The 14,182-nt window shown below is 48.7% G+C and overlaps 1 protein-coding gene across 5 annotated transcripts in view; it reads left to right on the forward strand.

The window, feature by feature from the left end:
- Positions 1-9,195, forward strand: part of ATXN7 (ataxin 7) — a 130,681-nt gene extending 121,486 nt beyond the window's left edge. For all 5 annotated transcript variants that reach the window (XM_055414245.2, XM_055414246.2, XM_055414250.2 and 2 more), the window contains 4 exons: positions 1,399-1,664; positions 3,115-3,313; positions 3,618-3,739; positions 7,524-9,195. In XM_055414245.2, the coding sequence (XP_055270220.1) occupies positions 1,399-1,664; positions 3,115-3,313; positions 3,618-3,739; positions 7,524-8,565 (1,629 nt within the window). In that variant the 3' untranslated portion in view covers positions 8,566-9,195. The remainder of the gene's footprint in view (positions 1-1,398; positions 1,665-3,114; positions 3,314-3,617; positions 3,740-7,523) is intronic.
- The last annotated feature ends 4,987 nt before the right edge of the window (positions 9,196-14,182 follow it).

Genomic DNA, 14,182 nt, shown 5'->3' on the forward strand with positions numbered 1-14,182 from the left:
ACGGGCAGGTGGACCAGTGGCATCGCACTTCAGCGCGTATTGGAGGGCCATTATTTGTATCTGCTTTCTGTTTGCGGCATTGATGGTGAGCCAGGTGCTGTCCTCGGTGTTTGTACAGCACTGAACAAGACAGAGGTTCTTGGCTTCATTTGGGTTACTTTCAGATAGATTACATATTAAAGAAAAACAATTAAAAAAAAATTTTTTTAAAGCCCTACACGCATGTTTCTAACTATCTGTGCCAGGTTACATTTGAGCAGACATAGTTGCAGTGTGACTGATAAGGACTAGATTACGTTACTGAATTGCAAAAGGGAGAAAGAAGTCTAACTCTCCTTAAACCCTTTACACCGGAGCAGACATGTAAGCCTGTAGAGCAGTGCATTCGCGTAAGGCGTGGATAATGAGCACACAAGAACTATCCTTTATAGTACTGCTGGACATGAATGAGGGAAGGGCTTGAACTCACTCATATTTGGGAGGTGGTGTTTGGGCCTCTGTGGTTAGTGGCGCCTTGCTTTTTTTTTTAAATACCGACAGGGGTCCTGACAGTAAGGAGTGGTCAGATTTACTTGACCTTTCTTCTTCTCAAGAGTAATTCCAGATTTCTAAGGATGTGACCATTTTTGATTCTGAGATTACACATTGTCTCCAATTCCAAAAATGCTGTCTGTCCCATTTTCTTGATTTCCATAGTAAGTGCGTTGTTCGTGGGGTTTCACGCTGCTGTGCGTCTTTTCCTGTTCACAATCTGTCTTCTCTTGGGTTCACACTCCTTAACTCCCAGACCTCCCTCTGTCGCATCAGCCCCTGTTTCTAGGGTGTCTTGAGCCGCTTCCTCTCTCCTTAATGGCATTGTCACTAGAATAAAGAAGCAAATTTATTTAATTTTTACTCTCTGGCAGTTACTGGAAGAAGACTTTCCGATACATGTTTTATGGGATGTATCATCCCATAAAAGGGAAGTGTTTCTTCCCTTTTAATACTGAAAACTAAGTGGCCCAAGAAGAGACTTTGCAGTGGAGTTGGTGACAGTCCTGATCAGTGAATTGCTTCAGTGACACAGAACTTAAGAACCGGTCACCTGTTTGTATTGACTGTTTGCCCCTCAGTTACATGCCAGGTGGCATGGGTGACGTTTTTTTCTTTCTTCTGGTGGAAGTGACATCACCAGATTCTTATACATTTGGAGCCTGGAATATCTGCTTCTAACTTTTTTTTTTTTTAAAAATCATACTCTTAAGGTTTTTCCCTTATCAAATGCTAAGCAGCCTTTGATTTTGCTAACAGTCTAGATTGCTTTTTCATTGGCATTGGTGTTTTTTGATATCTGACATAAAAAATTATTACTGACTTTCCTCCATTTCTCTTTGTTTTGTTGTTGTTTCTGGTGTGTAGACACATTCCTTAACCCAGCGGAGGGCTGTCCAGGGTAGAAGAAAACGATTTGACGTGTTGTTAGCCGAGCACAAAAACAAAACCAGGGAAAAGGAATCGATTCGCCATCCGGACTCTCAGCAACCAGCGCAGCCTCTCAGGGACCCACATCCCGCCCCTCCTAGAACGTCACAGGAGCCACACCAAAACTCTCACGGAGTGATTCCCTCCGAATCAAAGCCTTTCATAGCTAGTAAACCTAAACCTCACACCCCCAGTCTTCCAAGGTAAGCCGCGCCCTGCAGTTCTCTCCCTCCTTCAGAGAACAGACATGCAGCCTGTAGAGTCGTGGTGTGTCGTGCTGTCGAGGATAAGCATCAGGCTCGTTGTGAGAAGAGGGCGTGTTTTCTAATTGGGTTTTATTTTAAGAGGAAAAAAAACATTGTTCATCAGTGAGTTTCAACCAGGGCTCTTCGTGGCCAAACCCAAGCAGCAGAGTAAAGCTAGAGCTGCCTGCTCCACATGCGTGTCTCCTGACCCTGCAGAGCAGGGCTGAAGCCCGGGTCCTGCCTGTAATAGCGAGGGGGACACCTCACATGGCTTTGGCACCAATTTCCCATTCATTTGTCTTGCTTCTTGCAAAATACAGCAGAAGGAGTTCTTGCTAGGGATAGGCATTCAGCCTGAGTTTTTGTAGCATCCGTTTACATGTATCTTCATTCATTCATCTGGGACTCTGGCCGGAGTGCACATCAGACTTTGGAGCTGTGCAGTGAGCCGCAGGTCAGAACTTAGCCACATCCCTCAGACAAAGTCATGGCGGGCTGAGTATATGCCTGTGTGTGCGTGTATATTTAACCAAGTTCAAGTAAAGGACTCTGTGTCCAGAGAGAAGGGAGAAAGGCACGGATAAGGAGAGTCTTGTGTCTCGACCTCAGTAGTGAGGCCTTCTGCTTAGGAAAGTGCCGACCCTTGGCTGCTGTTGCTTAATTAATCTTTTCCGCTCACATGTCCGATTCTTGAAATGGTCGCACGAGGGGTGGAAGTGCCTCCCTGTGGAAACCTGAGTGTGTGCCTGAGCCTGTCCCCACGTGAGCCCCTTGCTTCTGAACAGCACAGTGGAGGAGTGTTCCAAGCAGGTGCCCCAGAATGTTCCCAGGGCCAGGCCACTGATCTTTAGCAAGTCCTTTCTTTGGCCACCTTTTCATTAAAGTGTTAAAACAAGGTGGGCTTAACTCTAGAAACATCAGGCCTTTCTGTGTTGGAAAAGCACACTACTGTCCATGAGTCACACATTCTAGATTACTCACATCAACCCACCTTCTTTTATCACCTCCTGTCCCTGTTAACTTATTTTAGAGCACGTTACCTGTAATTTGATTGATCTCATTAGTAACCCAGTTCCAAGTAAAATTTGAAGAGGAATCAAAGAAAGAATTCTCTTAAGTTCCACATACATCTCGCCTTTTTGGGGGAGAATAGGACCAGGTGGGAAGGAGAATGGTTGTAAGTGACTTTGATTAGACCTGGCAGAAAGCTCCACTTGATATCGTGCGGTTCAGGAGAGAGACCCCTTCGCTCCAGGCACCCCGGATCTGCGTCTGTGTCTCCAAGGGCTAGTGGTGGTGCCCAGAGCTCCCCTGGTGGTTTTGGATACACGGTTGTATCTGAGTCGAGGCGGCCGATTCCCAGACATGTGGTGTGATCTGATCAGTGCTGCACTTTCTGCTCACCAAGGCCTCCAGGCTGCCCTGCTCAGCACAGTGGGAGTGCCCCCATTGACCCTCCTCCAGTCCATGAGTCTCCACACCCTCCCCTGCCTGCCACTGAGCCAGCTTCTCGGTTATCCAGTGAGGAAGGAGAAGGCGATGACAAAGAAGAGTCTGTGGAAAAACTGGACTGTCACTATTCAGCTCATCATCCTCAGCCAGCATCTGTGAGTTCCACACCCGCCCCCCATGCCGACCCTCCCCACGCAGCAGGGACGGGGCAGTGCAAGGGGCGTGCCGGGCACCGCAGCATGCCCTCATCCATGCGGGTCGCCCTGAGGCGGCATTGCTCTCTGGCAGGCGCATCTGCTGCTGCTCCCGTCTCTTCCATGACGCTCAGGGCTAGGCATTGTCATGTTCACGCTTCACAGCCCGCGGTCCTCTGTCAGCGCTGTCTGTCCCGGCCGCTCCTTCCCAGGCCGTGCACCCTCAGAGTCCACAAGCCCAAGTGTGTGCTTTCTCTCTTTGCAGTTTTGCACATTCGGGAGCCGGCAGATTGGAAGAGGCTATTACGTGTTTGACTCCAGGTGGAACCGGCTTCGCTGCGCCCTCAACCTCATGGTGGAGAAGCATCTGAACGCGCAGCTGTGGAAGTGAGTGCCTGTCCAGCACCCCTGTGTGAAGGGGCCCTTGAGCTTAGATGAGTGATTAAGAAAGAGTAGTCATGGGACGGGTAAGGAGGAGTGGGTTCCATGCAAGGAGAACAGTGCATATGAAGGTCTTAAGTCAGAAAAGAACATGGCTTATTTGAGAATGAGCGTGGAGTCTCTTGGAACAAGAGGAGATCCGAGAGGTGGGATCACACTGATTGAGAGCCCTGGGGAGAAGGGTTTCAGGTAAAGGAGCTGTTTCTCTGGCTTTCAGCTGAAAGTAAGGTGATCATGTTGTATGGCCTTACACATGCTCCTGTTTCCCCAATGTGGTTTTAAGTTGAAGAGGAGTTCCATGGCCCAAAAAGTTTATTAACCCAGTCTTTCTGAAAGGAAAGTTTTTGTTATTGCAGAACTTCTCAGAGCCTTTAATGAGTGCTGCCCATTGTAACTCTCAAAACATAGGATGATATCATGTATAATGTGGACTCTCAGGCTCTTGTGACCTGGGAACCTCTTTTAGGGGAGCATCTGGGAGACTCGTGTTGGGTAGAACCTACTTTGGGAAGCATTGAGCTTTGTTAAAGGGGCTGTCCAGTAGTACATAGTCATCCCAAATCCTCTCTTTGGGCATCATTTACCCCTAGTGCCTCCCTGAGTAGACTCTGCAAGTACATCTATTTGCCTCTCTGCTTGTGTTTCCTATTACAGTCAGAGGAAGTTGTCAGAGACCTTGGATAGTCCATGATCCAGAGGATCTTCTCTATGGTCATTAGTAGGGCTTGTATTTGTTCATAGTGAAGACCAGCTCTAATGAAGTATCAGTGTTCTGACCCAGAGACAGGCTTGGGCAGTGGTTTGTTGGGATTTTTTTTTGTTTTTTTTTTTTGGTGTTGGGGTGGGGGTGGTAGCCTCAGATCACACAACTTTGAGATGCATGAAATCTCAGTTTCTTACCTGGTGGGACCTGGAGAGCTCACTGAGGTTACAGATCTGTGGGTTTAACGTACTTGTCAGGGTTTACAAGAGACCTGGGGATTTCTATCCCTATGACATTGATGAGTGGTTTACGGCCAGGGTTTGGGTAAACCCTTCCATTGGTTCTTGGTGGCTCCTACGGAGAGACATTTTGCACTGTGATGTCTGAAGTCGCAGCGTCCTCTGGCTGACTGCTGTTTCGTCTCTCTGCTGTGTCGCAGTCCGCCTGCCTTATCAGTCACTTGCTCCCAGTGAGGAGGAAACTTTCTTTCCACGGCCAGATGCTTGAGGAAAGAAGTGCTTTTGACACGGGAGTGCGGGGGGCTGGCACAGGCAGCCCCTGGGATTTGCCAGAAGCAGCTCAGCGCTTCTCAGCAGGGGAGAGCTTCTCTTGAGGTGGCATCTTTGAGGCTCTCAAGGAACCTCTTGATGTGGTCCGGGTCCCACCCCCGGCGCAGCTGAAAGTCCTCCCTCCCGTGAGGTGCCCCGCCAGCTTTGTCCTGAGCCCCCCGTGCCTCGGCTGCTGTGGTTACCCTGGGATGCTTGGGGGGGTGTGAGCCTGGCAGTGGCTCAGTCATCCGCAGGGTGTGGAGTCTGGCCAGCGGTGAGGGCAGACCAGCTCTGGCTCTGACCCAGTCCTGCGTCCGTGTGCCGTTACTGGGGGCCACTCAGCACTAAGGATGGGCTGGGATACTTATCAGGTTTTGATGCGAGTTTTGTTTTGTTTTGTTTTTTAACTTTTAAGACTGGCTAGAAGGCAATGGCAAGCCACTCCAGTACTCTTGCCTAGAAAATCCCATGGATGGAGGAGCCTGGTAGGCTGCAGTCCGTGGGGTCGCTAAGAGTTGGACACGACTGAGCAACTTCACTTTCACTTTTCACTTTCACACATTGGAGAAGGAAATGGCAACCCACTCCAGTGTTCTTGCCTGGAGAATCCCAGGGACGGGGGAGCCTGGTGGGCTGCCATCTATGGGGTCACACAGAGTCGGACACAACTGAAGTGACTTAGCAGCAGCAGCAGCAGCAAAAAAGGCAAAATGGATACAAAGAGGCACATAGTAAAAAGTTTTACTTCCCCTGATCGCCATGCTCCTGTTTTCCACCCACTCCTCACAGGCAGTTTTATTAGTTGCTTGTATGTCTTTGGGTTTATTCATGCAAACATAGGTCAGTATGACTGCCTATTCTTTATTTTTTGATCTCTTTTTTATGCAAAAAGTAGGAATTGACTTGAAAGAGCTTTTAAATGAGAAACTAGTAATGTCATCCAGAGAGTCCACATCCCTGCCCCTATGGAAGGCTTTCCTTTTCCCCAGGTTTGGTTCCAGCAGCCTGGCCTTGAGGCTCCGTCCTCCTAAGCCACCTGGTGGCCGTAAGACGCCACTGCACCCAGGGAGCAGGGGCCCCTGCACTGAGTTTCAATCAGGGCTTCTCACAGGTGCCAGGGCCCTGGGGGTCTCTCTGAGATACACAGTCTGATGAAGGAGGTCTAGGGTGGGGCCCAGGGACGCAGCATTTCCAATAAGCCTCTCCTGTAATGGCAGTGCTTATCCTTCGAGAGTAACATGAAGATAGAAGCCCAGCTTCTCAATTAACCTCAGCATCTGGAGAGATCTAGAAGTTACTAGTACCTGGGCCCCACCCCCGTGATGCTGGTGTGGGCAGAACACCATGGGTGACTGTGACGTGCAGCCGTGTTGGGAAGCACAGACTTAGAGTAGGAGCTGCACTCTTGCTGGGGGAGGGTTTTAAGGCTGGTGGGAACACTTCCAGTTATTTAATTCCTTTCATGAATAGCTGCAGTTCTTCTCAAAAAGCATTAAGAGAGATTTGACAGCGATCTAGGCCACTCTCTGGCTTGAAGGTTGAGGAGCACTGCTGGCAGCTGGATCAGCCAGAGCTGCCCTGTGAAGTTTGGGGCAGGGCAGTCTTGGCAGTTAACTTCCAGTCAGACCATTTGCTGTTTTGCTACCTGAGCATTAGTTATGCTATAGGGTTTTTTGATATTTTGGTGCTGTCAGATTTTAAAAGTCACAGCTAAAATAAAAGTGGGGAGGGTCCCTCGTTTGACTGTTTGAATAGATACCCAGATAGTATTATCAGAATCCATTGTCAGAACACTGACCAGAAGTCCCCTGAGATTTGGGGGCTTCCCAGCTCTTCGGGCAGTATCTGGGACCTGGCAGTTGTTACTAACTAGCTGTGTCCTTCCTGTTTCCCCGTTTGTTCTTGAGTTCTCTTAGTGTTTGAGTGCCTTTGTGTTCTAGGCACTGTGCTGGATGGACAGTAGTAAATCAGCTGTGAGTTGCTCCATCTGCAGAGACACTAGACAGTGATCCTCAGTCACACTTTTTAAAACTACCAGAGCCTTCCCAAGTCTAGGAATGGGGCAGAGTGGGAAGTAAGCAAGTTAGGAAGGTCATATTTCCTAAGAAAGTGATGATGGGCCAAAAATGGAAGGATGAGCAGAAGTTGGGGTGACAGTGTCTTAGGCAGAAGATACATGAGGTCTAGCATCATGCCCTGGTTTAGGAAGAAGGAAGATCAGTAGCCAGAATCGGGGCACTCAGGGTGCTGGATGGAAGGGTGTGGTATGAACCTGTGGCTCCAGCGCATGGACTTAAGGCCAGTGTTCTCAGAGCACGGGAAAGTGTGAAGAATTTGAAGTGACACTCCTTGTGGGTCAGCATCTTAGCGCGATCCCTCTGACCAGGGGGTGCATTCAGTGCCAGAGGTGAAGGAGGTCTCCTGACAGTTTCTGTGAAGGGCCCTGGTGGACGCTGCTCATGCCTCTTCTGTTTTGCAGGAAGATCCCGCCTGTTCCCAGCACCACATCGCCCGTGTCCACACGTGCTCCTCACCGGACAAACTCCATGCCAACGTCACACTGCGGGGTTAGCTACCTGGCAGCAGCCACCGTGGCACCTTCCCCCATCCCGCTCTCGTCCGCTTGCGTCTCCCCCAGCAGTAAGTCGGCCCCAGCTCACGGAACCACACTGAACGCCCAGCCCGCCGCCCCCGGAGCTGTGGACCCTGTGAGCAGCGTGCAGTCCAGACAAGTGTCCTCCTCCTCCCCCTCCCCCTGCACGCCCTCTGGCCTGTCCTCCGTGCCCTCCTCCCCCATGGCCCGGAAGCCTCAGAAGCTGAAATCCAGCAAGTCTTTGCGGCCCAAGGAGTCTTCTGGTAACAGCACGAACTGTCATAACGCCAGTAGCAGTGCCGGCGGCGGCTCAGGAAAGAAACGCAAAAACAGCTCCCCACTGTTAGTTCCCTCGTCCTCCTCCTCGTCCTCCTCGTCCTCTTCTTCTCATTCCATGGAGTCTTTTAGGAAAAACTGTGTGGCTCACTCTGGACCTCCCCACCCGGCAGCAGTAGCCTCTGCCCCGGGCATCAGCCTCAATTGCGTGGCCAGCCGAGCGAACTCCGTGAGTGGCCGGCACGAGCAGCTGGGGTGCCGGGGCACCCCCAGCGGGAACCCCTGCGAGTCCATCAAGAGGATGAGCGTGATGGTCAACAGCAGCGATTCCACGCTCTCCCTCGGCCCCTTCGTGCACCAGGCCAGCGGCGAGCTACCCGTCAACTCCCACGGCGCCTACCCACACTCACACACTCCTCTGGACAAACTCCTAGGAAAGAAAAGAAAGTGCTCCCCTGGCTCGAGCGGTGTCAACAGCAGCGGTGGCGGCAGCAAGCCCACCAAGGTGGCCAAACTGCCGGCCGTGAACAACGTCCACGCAAAACACGTGGGCCCCAGCCCGGGGGCACCGGGGCTGACGAACAGTTCCCTCCTCCATCAGGTAGGACAGGGCCTGGGGGCCCCGTGGGGAGGCCCATGGCCTCTCCCTTGAGATGGTTGATCAACTCAGAGATCTGTGCGGTCGGTTTGGTGGGTTTGCCTAAAGGCAAGTGTCCGGCTTCACGGTGTCTTTTAAGAAAAGGCCGTGTTGAAGGCCAGATGAAGGTCACACGGGCGCTTCTCTGCCAGACTCTCTGATGACTCGGAAGATGCTCCTGGCTAAGGAGGCCACACCAAGTGCATTTCAGCAGCTGGGGCGGTGGACACCATCCTACGTGACGGTGGGGCCCTCCCTGTCCTGGAGCGCAGTCCTCTCGTACGTTCTTCTGAAGAAAGCTGGGCAAAAATCAAGCTGATGTAGAAAGGGATGATTTAAATTTGAAAAAGGCTGTTAATATTTTTCCCATCAAAGAGTTTCAGATTTTTCTCGTTAATTCCCTCCATGTTCTTCTCCCTGTTTTCTAAGGAGGCAGGGAAACAGAATATAACTATGGCAGAGCAGAAGACTAATATCTCATTGAAGTTAACAAATTGGAAAGAAACCTGAATGTGACCCGTTTCTAGAGAAAGGCTTGTCGGGCATCAGATTCATTACCGACTGTGGTTTCTCTGGCTGTGTCTTGTATCTCCCCCACGCCTCCTCCGGCTGCTGTTTGCTCCTTGGCCAGTTCCTCCACCTTCCTGTTTCTTCTGTCCAGCTCCCCTCTCATCTTGTCATTTCATTGAGCAGTGTACTTTCTGTCTTTGCTTACAAGCAGGAATTTCAGCAGTGTCACCCTCAGAGCTCTGCTTTAAAACGTGAGGCTCTTTTTGTTTTGTTTTGTTTTCCCTTCCTCATCTTCAAAACTGAACATAAATGTCAGACCAGAACTTGTCCAGAAAATACCAAGAAGTTTCTTCATGAGACAGAAGTTTCCCTCCAGTATATGTGTGAATGAAAACTCGGCGCCAAAGGTGTGGGAAAAATAATGACGCATGAATTTCAGTAGCAGCTGCTTCAATTCTTCTCTTTGAGCCACAAATACATATGGGCTATTTGTGTGTCATTTGGGCCTTTAAACAGGATTCCTGGACAAGTGAAAACTTCTTGATTTGTAGTTTAATGATAAGCATAAAAATGCACTGCAAACACTGTAAGAATCCATCCCTTAGTGTACCCTTCTGGCATAGTTTCCTGATTCCTGTGAATCCCGGGAGGGAAGTCCCACTGCATGCACCCCTGTTACGGAGCGGGCCGTCTTCACACGGAAGCCGCTGCAGACCTGACCGCCCCCGGTGTCGGGGCAAGGTGGAGAACTGGGGAGTGGGCGCCTCATCTGCACAGAGCAGCAACTCCCAGAAACATGCTCTAATTTCAAAGAGAAACTGTGCATCTGAACCTTCATGAGAAATTTCACCATTTTCCAGTTTTTTTTTTTTTCATTTTGTCTCGATCTGGTGAAGCCCACACATCTGTCAGCTAAGTTTGGCTCAGGAGCTACCAGTTTGCCACCTCTCATTTCTGCCATCTGAGGAGGACTGCGTCCCCCTTCGACAAACAGCCTATGTTTGGGTCCTTTTCCTCAAAAGCAGTTTCACGTCATGTTTGTGTTTGAGAAAGGTTTTCTCTGTGCAGTGGAATACTTTCTGTTATGCTATACAAACGTGGTGGGCGGGGGGTGTGGGGCATGGCTACAGATCACAGGATGGATGAACTGCCCAAAAAAGTATTGCATATTTTTACATCCCTGATCATTTAGCTGCAAGAGGGAACCAGTAGCTTTCTTCAGACTTATCAAAGGGACCCATGCCTCCAAAATGCTGTACAGAAGTCTGCTCTTAGACCACTAGGAGCCTGAAATCGCTCTTCTCCATGGAGCAGATTTTAGAGCGGAGATAACCAGGCTGGTTTGAGTCCCTTCAACAACAGAATCGGGGACCTGCTAGGGAGCCTGAGAGATATTGCTGAGTGCCCGCCCAGCCCCTGAGTCAACTTGTGGGCTCTGCCACCAGGGACCTAAAAATAGCTCACTGCAGGCCAGCGAAGGCCAGAGTTCCCTCTGCCTGCCTCCCCTCCGCCTTGGGTGTGAGCTTTCACACCTGTGTGCTGGCCCATTTGACCTTCTTCACGTCTCAGTTGACAACCTGGAAAAGCCTCAAGGAAGCAGCATCCGTAAATAGAACCAAAAGGCAAACATGTGAGCCTTTTCTCTAAGCTAGAAACCCAGGCTGCATCTCTTCTGGACTGTTTTCTGAGAGCCAGTCTCTTAGAGGGATTGTGCCCAAGGTCGTTGGAGACTGTTGAAAGCTAAAACCAAGTTCTCTAGCTGCCTGCTCCTGGCACAGCCCGGGCAGAGGAGACATGAGCTGCGCGTGGCCTTGGGAGTACCTTGTTAGGAATCAGGGCAGGGCTGGGGACAGCCGCTTACGTCCCTTTCGATGTCTCCCCACCCCCATCCCTTTTGAAAGCCAAAGGCCTGTCCCTGACAGCTGGAAATAGCGTGGGGAGGAATGATGTGGACACTTTTGACGACAAGTTACACCTCCACTCAGCACTCTGGATTCCACCACACCTTTGAGTCTGTTTTCCCAGCCTCCTGTGGGCCTCGAGGGTAGAAATCTGCCAGGCTGTTGTTTTAACGAGGATGCCCCTGAAGCTTTGTAGCAGTGAGTACTCGTTAAAGGACACTGGATCAAGTCCAGCCACCAGGTTGCTTTTATCAGTGTTAGAGTGGTCTGGACGGCTTGCTGCCATCTGTGAGAAGTTCCTATCTCGTTGTTGAACCTGCAGTATATCACCGAGCCGCTCTTGGAGGAGGTTGGCTGGCGCAAGCGTCTCGGCAAGAGTGTGACTGTAGTCTTTTCTCCCTCCCTCCCTGCCTCTCTCTCCCTGCCTAGGTCTTCCCTCACCCTGGCATCTGTAGGTCCCAGGTCCCTCTCCAGCCGTCAGATACCATAACTGGAGAGACCTCTGGGGGCAAGCAGAGCTGCACCCCGAGCAGCCCTCTGGAGAAGGGGGTCTGTGGCTGGGTGTTTACATCAGGGGTCCGGAATGGAGTGTGGACGTTAGTGGGAGGCGCCGTGATCAAAGAGCCTGTGTTTTCGCCCAGCCTTTTGCAAGTAACTTGGGATCAGAAACTGTCAGAAGTTTTTCACGTTCGAACTGGTTTAAAAGCCATTGATGGCCAGAGAGCAAGGATATACCAGTTTAGAGGCTTACTTTTCATGGTACAAAAGCAATTCTGTGTGAATTAAAAGAAGAAAATGCAGACAATTTTGATAATGGAAAGCCAAATTTTGGTGGGAGGGGGCAGATAAAAATCACTGTTGCGGGGGGGGGGGGGAATTTTCCAGTTTCCAAAGAGATTGATTTTTTTTTTAACCTTTGTTTTCATGCTAAACAATGTGATTAGGCCAGTTGTCCTGCCCAGGCTCCTGTTTTTAAAAATTGCCTTTGTAACGTGAAATAACTGGGATGCAGCAGAATCTGTCATTCACCAAGTCACTGGAATACTTAAACGTTTCCAAGGCACTCTGTGCGTTACCCTCAACCTCTTTGGATGCTGTCCTGGGACTAAGTGTAAATTTCTGCTTGGAGCACTCCCAGCGTTGTGTGTATGTCCACACTGCTTCCTGCCACTGCACACGTTTCTGTGGATGCCATTGAGGTGGGCAGCAGGCACCCAGGGAGGGGTGCAGGTGACAGTACCACTGCCCATGTGGCGGTGGTGGGGTGCTCCTTGACATACCTCCTTTCTTGGGATTAATGCCTGTGATCTTCCTGAGGGTTTCAGAGACCACCCACCCATCACCTGCCCACATAGAATGTTTCTTCTAGTACTTAACCCCCAGAGAAAGAGTTTGATAGATTAAGGCATCTCTGCCTGAGAGGGTGCCATTGAATTTGAGGGGATGAGCTGGAGCTTTTCAATAGTTGATTCCACCGGCAGCTCCTGAAAGGAGAACCAGGCATTTCGCTTAGAGGAACACAGGAAGTTGCCAACCACAGGGTAAATTTCCCAAGGCTCCAATCATGGCCCCGGGTAGAGCCAGGACAGAGCCAGTCAGTGCATCTATTTTCCTTACAATTCTTGGGTTACAAACTTCAGATTCAGGGAATTTTCAGTCAACAACAGGTAGAATGAATAAATACTTGGTTACCAGCCTAATAATGTGAATTGCTACAGAATTACTATGTAAGATAACAAAGTTTATGGAGATACTTTAGCTATAAATTGATGTAAAATATTGATTCTTTTTTTTAAAGGAAGGGGAGAACAGTATCTTGTTCAGTTATTATGCAATCAGTTAGTAAATGTTTTAAAATGATACTGTAAGAGAGCTTGTAAGAAGGGTGCACAGATGGGCCCATTTGGTGCAGTTAGGAGAGTTCGGCCTGGTTTTTCATCCCAGGAGAGGAAGAGGAGGAGGTAAGAGGAAATCAGAACGTACCTTGCTGATTCCTCAGTGACAAGTGCAATGGGGGATGGGTAGAATTTATTTTCAGAGCCAAGGGGACTTGATGGTTATAAATAAAGTTGCTTTTAGTGATGGAATTATAGACAGATCATGTTGTTCCAGAAGATGTGAATAGGACCCATGATAGAAAGTTGACTCAGAATGATGTAGATATTTAGCTAAGCGAGTCTTGGCCCTTTGATTTCTTCGATTGCGGTTTTGATTTCATTATTGTATCCCGGTAGCACACAGAGCTTCGGGGTTAGGAAATTAGCCATTTTGGACTCTGCCTGCCACAAACAGACCTATTCTAAACAGTGCTATTAAATTTCAGACTGTTGTTCAAATATTTTTATTTTCTCCTACAACTACTTTTTATTATAGTGAACAAGTAAGACCATTTAAAACACGGGAGTACAAGTATTTTTTTGAACTAAATTAACTTGCAGAAACCAAATTTGCAGTGGTTGGGTTGTTTCTAGACAGACTTTGGTATCAATTTAAAATCAAGATAATTTTTATATTCTTTCCAATAGAATTTCGTGACAACTCCTGCAGTTTTCTTAACCTACAAAAAAAGAAAAAGTGCTGCAATGATGAACAAAGAATTATACGAAAACCTACTTTTGTATCTTTATTTTGGAATTTCTTGTTCTATTATAAATATGGAAGTATCCCTATTTGAGAAGACATATTTTGTTAAAAATGAATTGTACATATTTAAATATGTATTTTTGCACAGGTCTTTTTTTCTGATATCCTGTTTTGGTACAATTGAGATCATCTAGTATTTATTTATTAATTAATAAAAGTAAATACCTTTTTATAATTTGAAGTGGTTCACTGCCAAGCCAATAGTTCTAGGACCTGCCTCCTTTACCATGTAAGGGACGCCTCTGTTCTGTGAAAGTCTTTTGTCCCTTTCCGTGTCTCGGGAGTGGATTCGTGCAGATGAAGTGGGCATTGCTTCTCCCTAGTTGCTTGATTTCCCTATAGACTACATGTAACAAGTGACACACTGCTTTTCTTTTGTTATGTGTGAGAGTGAGTGTGTGTGTGTGCACGCACGCGCACGTGTGTGTGTGCCCCGAGCACACGGGTGTTAGTATGTGACGTGATTAAAACTAATGGGAAAAACACAAAACTGAAAGTGCCTGAACCTAGTTTTAAGCTTAGACAGATTCTTTAAAAAGACTTGAATGTTCAGTTGAACTTTTTTGGAGTTTGCTTTT

Source organism: Moschus berezovskii, chromosome 24, assembly GCF_049115385.1.
Source record: "Moschus berezovskii isolate FMDL1 chromosome 24, NW_MosBer_1.0, whole genome shotgun sequence".
Lineage (NCBI taxonomy): Eukaryota > Metazoa > Chordata > Mammalia > Artiodactyla > Moschidae > Moschus > Moschus berezovskii.